The sequence below is a fragment of the Echinops telfairi genome, unplaced genomic scaffold (assembly GCF_000313985.2).
Source record: "Echinops telfairi isolate 266 unplaced genomic scaffold, ASM31398v2 ScPeMD7_7473;HRSCAF=8511, whole genome shotgun sequence".
In the NCBI taxonomy this organism is placed as follows: Eukaryota; Metazoa; Chordata; class Mammalia; order Afrosoricida; family Tenrecidae; genus Echinops; species Echinops telfairi.
This window is the reverse complement of record NW_022111377.1, coordinates 11,665,757-11,673,690: the sequence shown is the minus strand read 5'-3', so window position 1 is coordinate 11,673,690 and position 7,934 is coordinate 11,665,757. Positions and strand designations below refer to the sequence as shown.

Sequence of the window (7,934 nt, the reverse complement as noted above, 5' to 3'; positions counted from 1 at the left end):
TCTTATTTCAGAAAAGGGTTAGAGGGCTAAAACGAGTAAGTTATAAAAGTTACCTCCAAGAGGGACTTACATGTTTGATTCACCATTTGTGAGATCTTTATATTCTAATTTCATTGGCATTAACTTTTAGGTATGCAGAGGATGACTACATTCGGCTTGTCGCAGATATTCAGAGCTGTCCGTGGAAACAACAAGCGGAAGAATATGAGAAATTTAGGTAAAACAAGTATCATAAGTAAAAGGAGACCAAAATGTCTTGTGTATCTGCTTTTTAGGGCAAAGAGGCATTGTATTGTTTAGAGGAAAGTAGAGGGGGTCACCCCCTTCTATGAGGATGATTTAATTCTAAGACTCTCTCCTGGTATCTTAGAGTTTTGGTGCAGTTAAATATGCCCAACTTCCACATTCCATTGCCATCGCTGGTATAGAAATCAGCATTATATTATTAGAATTAATTTTTCAGACTCCAAATTTAAAAGATAGTTTTGTTGGATGGTTTGTGGATGTTGTTTTCATTTCTTGTACCATTTATATTCGGTATGCATACATGTGAGGAGACCTGGCAGTGTCACTGTTGGGTGTTCTGCTAGCCCAAGGGGCTGATGGTGGAGGAATGCGAATGGCCCTCAGAGCCTTGCAGAGTGGATTTTAGCAGCTGTAGTTAGGCTGGAATGTGAAGCCTCAGATCTCCCTTCAACCTACTCTACATGTATTCGATTACGTAATTAATTAATTGCCACTTACTTTTTATTGAAGTTCCTCTCCTTTTTATTTGGTCAGTGTTGCTGGATCCTTTTTTGTTTTTTGTCTCGTTTTGTATGTTGCCCTGTACTGGAAAGCCAGGATGGCTGGATCTGTGAAGGCAGCAACCAGGGGAATGGAAGAGAAGAGTGGGGGTGGGGGATGAGGAGTCAAAGGCAATGGGGCCAAGAAGGAAGAAAAGGTTTCAAAGTTGATTGTGGTGATGATTGCACCGCCCTTCTTAATATGATTGAAATATTGCATTGCACGATTGGTTAATTATATCTCAGTAAAGCTTTTCTAAAAAGAGGTCGATGACTTAAATCCATCCATTGGCTCTGTGGGGACAAAGGGCGTGGTGTTCTGCAGTCGTAAAACTTACTACCTGGGGGCAGTTCTACTTTGTCACATGGAGTTGCTATGGTTCAGAATAGACTAGAAGACATCTAACAACAACACATATATACATGTGTATGAGTTTATGTATGTAGGTATTATTGTCAATAATATGTAATGGCGTTAGGGAATATTTGGAAAACATTGAAGAAAAATTGATAATCTCATCACTAGAAAGAATCTATTTTTATTTCTACATCTTCTTTTCCATATTTTCTCATTACAAAAAAAAAAATCACTGCTATCGAGTCAATGTTGCCTCATAGTGACCCTGTAGGTCAGGGTAAAACTGCCCCTGTGAGTTTCTGAGACTGTAACTCTTTATGGGAGTGAAAAACCCCACCTTTCTGCTGTGGCGTGGCTGATGGCTTCAAACTGCTGACCTGTGGGTAGGTAGCAGCCCAATTATGCCACCAGGGTTCCTGTGTCTTCTCCTTAGGTTTTGAAAATTAGTTAAGGAGCTGGAGTTGCTTGTGGTAATAATTTGGTGCAGAGCCTTCAAACTGACAAAACCAGCTTATTGGCTGTTAATGAAAGATCTCTTGGTGCACTTGGATGTCTTGAAGTCCACCTGACTAAAGTAGATTTTGTTAAGGAGATTTATACTGTGTAGTATATGCATAGTTAACAATCTGGTACCTATCCAGTGGTGGGATTCAAATAATCGAACAATTGGTTTGATTTGGTTTGCTGCCCTAATGACGATTTTAAGTATAAAAAAATTACATACGTAAAGGTAGTTTATTATTTCCTACAGTTAATACTTAAATAAGAACAATAAAAGTGGTACACAAAACTAGATTGTTATAAAAATGTTTTAAAATATTAAATTTTGTCAGGTAAATAATACCTGACAAAACAATAAAATTGTTAAGATATTTCAACATTGCGTCTTTTTTGGTTTGGGGGATATGAGGAAAATTCTGTACACATATGATGTTTTGCTATAATTTTGACCAGAATAAGAGACCAATTGTCAAGAAAAGTAACTATCATTAAAATTTTTTTTAGTAATCAGCAAGAAAGTATATTCTTAATTAACTGACAAGAGACATGTGTTCCAGAATAAAACTCATGAAAGATAAATGTTCTTACAAACTCATAGGCTTAAAAATATAGCCAGCAACAACGCCATAGACAGGGGAACAAGGAGAGCATTAAAATCAACAATGAGGAGGACATAGCGATCCTGGGGGTGTTGGAGCAACAGCAATCTAGCTGAGATGAATCACTGAGAGGCAGAAGAAGGGCGAGCATGATGGTGGGGCAGGAGGAAAGTGAAAGGAAACAGAGGAATGATCTAGGAAGCAAAGCTATGGATAGAGACCTGAATATAGGTCTATATGGCAATATCTTAAGGTAGTGGGTGGACTTTGGGCCACTGCTCAAACCTGGCATTCTGTGATGCTCAAACCTGGCATTCTGTGATGCTCACCCTCCGCACAATTGCTTAAGATAAAATGGGTGCATAAACAAATGTCGTGAAAAAAGCAGATGGTGGCCGGCTATCAAAAGATATAGGTAGCATCTGGGGTCTTAAAGCCTTGAACTTAAGCAAACAGCCATCTAGTAGTAGAGAAGTAACAGGTTCACATGGAAGACGCACTCTAGCCTGTGGCATCACGAGGTGTAGATGGGATCGGGTAACAAGCATCAGAAGACCCAAAACAAACAAAAACCATATTGTTGAGAATGAGGGGGTCAGAGCAGAGACCCAAAACCCATCTGTAGACAGTGGGACATCCCCTCACAGAAGGGTCACAGGAAGGCATGAGTCAACCAGGTCACAGTATAGCAGATGAAACACCCAATATTACTCCGGTTCCTTGAAGCTTCCTCAGCCTCCACTATCATGACCCCAGTCCTGCTTTTCGCTGAAGCTAGACCAGATCTGTGCACAGGTATACAAGATAAAAGCTCACGACACATGAACTGCAGGAACAGGAATGGGAGTAGCAATACCAGGAGGGTAGGGGGAGGTGGGGAGAGGAAGGGATGGCAATGATTGACACATAACTACCACTACCTCCCCACCCCACCCCAGAGGACGAACAACAGAAACTGTGGGGGAAGCGAGACAGTGGTTGGTGTAAGATATGAAAATAGTAATAATTTATAATTTATTAAGGGTCACGAAGGGGAGGGGGGGAACAAACAGGAGCTGATACCAAGTGATCAAATAGTAAATGTTTAGAAAATGATGGTGGCAACATATGTACAGATATGCTTGATACAACTAATGTATGGATTATTATAAGAGCTCTAAGCCTCCAATAAAGTGATCATTTAATAAAAAATAACCCAACTCATAATACATATATATGTATATATGTATGTGTGTGTATATATATATATATATACATATTTATAGCCAGTGTGTTAAATGCATGCCTTAACAATACGAAAAAGGAAAAAGATAACACAATTTTTTTCCTTTTCACAACATAATTAACTTTAAACTAATTGTATTTCTCCCAAGGTGTGTTGAATTCTAAGGCTATCTGATCCTGCTTTTAATTTTATTTTTTGTTCTTTAAAAAAATTATTATTATTTATTTTTAAATCATTCTATTGGGGGCTCTTACTGCTCTTATAACAACAATCTATACATCAATTGTATCAAGCATATTTATACATATATTGCCATCATCATTTTCTAAACATTTGCTTTCTATTTGAGCCCTTGGTATCAAGGCTCCCCTTCCCTCCCCTTGTAACTCCTTGATAAATTATAAATTATTATTATATTTATATCTTATGCCAGCTGCTGTCTTCTTTCACCCACGTTTCTGTTGTTTGTCCCCAGGGTGGGTGGGGGCGGTATGCATCCATTACATCCATTATGGTGATTGGTTCCCCCTATCTCCCCTCCTCTATCCACCTTCCTCCTACCCTCCTGGTATCACTACTCCCTTTTCTGTTCCTAAGGGGGTTATCTAACCTGGATCCTATGTACCCTTAGCTCTTATCTGTACTCATGTACATGCTCCGGCCTAGCCCACAGTGAAAGGCATGATAGTGTGGGGTGAAGAAGCCTCAAGGAACCAGAGGAATGTTGTGTTTCATCTGTGCTATACTGCACCCTGGTTGACTTATCCCCTCCTTGACACCTTTCTGTGAGGGGATGTCCTATTGCCTACAGATAGATTTTGGGTCTGTGCTCAGACCCCCCTCGTTCTCAACAATATGGTTTTCTTGTTTATTTTGGGTCTTCTGGTGCCTGTTCCCTGATTCTGTTGACACTTCATGATTGCACAGACTGGTATGCTTCTTCCATGTGGGCTTATTGCTTCTCTGCTAGATGGCCACTTGTTTAACTTCAAGGCTTTAAGACCCTAGATGCTGTGTCTTTTGATAGCCAGGCACCATCAGCTTTCTTCACCACATTTGCTTATGCACCCACTTTGTCTTCAGTGATCATGTAGGGAGGGTGAGCATCAGAGAGTGCCAGGTTGTTAGAACAAAGTGTTCTTGTGTTGAGGGAAGGCTTGAGCTGAGGTCCAAAATCCATCCACTTCCTCAATGCATTGCCATATAAATATATGTCCATAGACTAACACATCTATTTTTATGAATGAATATATTTACTTATGTACACACCTATGTCTATGCCTCTATCCATAGCCTTGCTTCCTAGATCTTTCCTCTCAACATTGCTTCTTGATTGGCATTCTCACTTGTGATATCTTTACTGTTATCTGAGCATCATCAGCTGTGTTCTGACCATCTATTCACTTAAAGAGTAAGATCCTATTCTTTTAGAGGGAGGCTGATTAAACCATAGTCATTGTATTTGATATGTTAGAAACAGATGACTTCTCTTCTCTGAACATTATACAATGTTCATCTTGAAAATCCCATTCCTCTTCTGCTGAACTCACAGCAGTTTTTCTAACAATAGTTTAGCTCTTCGAACACTTTCAGGAATTGCGTAATTCACTCATAATGTCTCTTGAAACGAATGACAGCATGCCACCCTCTGCTTCCTTGGCAGTTTTTCTCTTTACATTTTATGTTTATTTGCTGAAGTAAAAACACAAGGGAATAAAAATGTAGTGTTTCATCAAAAGTATAGCGAGTGTTAAGAAATGAATACATCAGTATTACAAGCATAGTTCTGTCTAATTTTTTGTACCTATGGATGGAAACCTGGCTGCTTAGAATATGCTTCTGTGCAGATAAACATTAAGAAAGATTAAGGAATGTAAAGTTGTGGTTTCTACATTGGGTGGCTGCCCAGTCTCCCACTTTAGAGAGGACCCTGATTACAAGAGCCATTTTAACAAACAGTACACCAAACTCAACGGATGAACTACAGTGAACCGGATGACGCCTACCACTGTACCTATCCACGTCCCACGCATCATTTGTGACCTGACTTGGTTGAGATTGCGCTGCTGTTTGTGGCCTATATTCTGCTTCTCTTTGTTACTATACATCCCATGCCGATTTTACTCTGCCAGATTATTTTATTACTCTCTAGATACTTATCTTTACCTGTTTGTGTTGTCGAAGTTCACTTTAAGGGTCAAAATCTTATTAAAAAGGACTTTCGCTCCTAGGTAGGGTCACTATGAGTCTGAATCCTCTGGATGGGAGTGGGGTTGGTTTCGTTTGTTCCTGCAGTATCAATGCCCAAAGAAACAAGAGTCGATTTAAAATTATCTCTGAAAGTGTTCAAGCATCTCTGGTTTGTTTCATTTATATATATATATAATTTGTTAGTTGCTATCAAGTGGATATTCTTGGCTGTAATATTTATAGAAACAGATAATCAGGTATTGTCTTCTGCAGTGTCACTGGGCAGGTTTGAACAACCAATCTTCTGGTAAGCAGTTGAGGGCAAGTCATTTGTGTGTGTGTGTGTGTGTGTGTATAGATACATACTTTCTATATACATATCTATATTTACTAGAGCATATATGTGTATATAATATATATACTAGCTCTCTCATTACATATATATATATATATTTAACTGTTTTTCTTCCCTCTTTCCATCTTATGTTCCTTCTTTCTTTCCTTGTTAAACAAAAATCAGGAGTTTCTTCATATCAGACCAAAGCTGTCTGAGTCACTGCTGCTGATCATGATGGATAAAAATGCATAGAGTGCATGCAGACAGTGCAGCCATTTTTACCTTAGTACCATCTCAGTATAAAGAGTGCTTCAGTAACCATGACGATTACCCAAGTGCCCATTCATCTTTTCTGGGCCAATTTAAGTAAACATCTGGGGCTATAACACTTCCTATTTATTGTCATTCAAAAGGACAGCCATGGTGACATTTATTTACTTAAATATTTATTATATTGTAATGTTTTATGGGTATAGTTTTCAATGAAGTTATATAAACTCACAACAGAAATCTATGCAATTAAATCATAACAAATAATCCACTTTCCTAAATATTTACTGGTATAGCTGGCTAAATCAGAGGAGTTTCTGGCTTATTTATAAATCTGGCATTATAAAAATGTCCCCTATTATTGTAGTTGTCAAGTAGCTAAATAGTTTTCTGTTCCATTTATTTGTAACATTTTATCAAAACTTAAGTGAAATGCAATCCTTTAAAAGGTAGCAGTATTCGTCTAGCAGCAATACAAAACTTACATTAAATTCTAAAGGATATGAGCAAGTGGATCTATTCTAAGCTCATCTGAAACCTAGTTGTTGAAGCTTCCAACAGTTGAAACCTAGGGGCTATTTGGACATAATTGAAAACAGCTGAAACGTAGGGGGAAGTCTGAGACTTCTGGGTCACAGGAACTCAAAGTAGCTCTTTAAAAAGTGATTTTTCTTAAATACTCACTAGCAAAGGGGGTAAAATGCATTCATTAGCAAGTACCTGCTGAGGGGGATTCCTTTGTCAAAGTACTGTAGTCCCCTCTGTGTCTAGTGCAATGCCTAGCACAAAGTAGTTCTTCAATAAATATGTCTTCAATCAATGGATGCAGGGAAAGAGACAAGAGAAATACAAGGTTTGGTTACTGACCTCGAAGTCAGGATGGAGAGTTACTGACTCATAGTCAGGGTGGAGAGACCAGAAATGAAAATACGAATACTTAGAAGAGAGTGTCAGCATGAATGATTAAACACATACTGCAATTTTTGGATATTATTTCTTGAAATGCTTTGTGGAGAGAGGCATGATGTACATATTAGGAACCCCAGAGAGAGATTCAGTGCAAGAGAGCAACATGATGAATTTACGTTCTAGGGAAAATGTTGCTACCGTCAACTTCTAGTGAGTTGGCACCCAGCTGGTGGCAGCCTCACACACAGTGGAACCACACGCTGCCTGATCCTACACCCCAAGATCAGTTGCATATGGGACATCATGATCAACAAGATTTTCATGGATGGATTCAGATCTAGGAGGGTTTATTCCTAGGGAAAGTATACTGCCCGCATCGTGTTAGTGACTTGAGGTGTAACAGGGAACGAGTAGTCTGAAGGCCCGCAGAGCACCTGTAGAGTGGTTACGGGACTGTGGTGAAGACGTAGTACATCAATGGTATCTAGGAAAGTATCCAGGGAGAGACTTTTGATTGTGAGCTCCTTGGGGGGGCACAATATACTTATCGTCTGTTCTCTAGAGATCACGGAAGATGGTACCCAATAAACAGATGTGGCATGCATCATGGAAGAATTGACAGAGTAGGTTACTTATTGTCGCCTGGTTTTCTAGTTGAAATGAGAAGGGAAAAAAATCAAAGACAATGAGAAATGTTGAGACTGATTGAGGTATAGTGGTGCTCCTGATGAATGGACAGATTTCTTTTTTTTTTTTTTTT

At 39.0% G+C, this 7,934-nt stretch overlaps 1 protein-coding gene across 1 annotated transcript in view; it reads left to right on the top strand.

Annotated features, from left to right (window-relative positions):
* Positions 1–7,934, top strand: part of ST8SIA6 (ST8 alpha-N-acetyl-neuraminide alpha-2,8-sialyltransferase 6) — a 190,099-nt gene that overhangs the window by 134,896 nt on the left and 47,269 nt on the right. Inside the window, exon 4 of the mRNA XM_004716017.2 lies at positions 131–217. Coding sequence (XP_004716074.2) covers positions 131–217 — 87 coding nt within the window. The remainder of the gene's footprint in view (positions 1–130; positions 218–7,934) is intronic.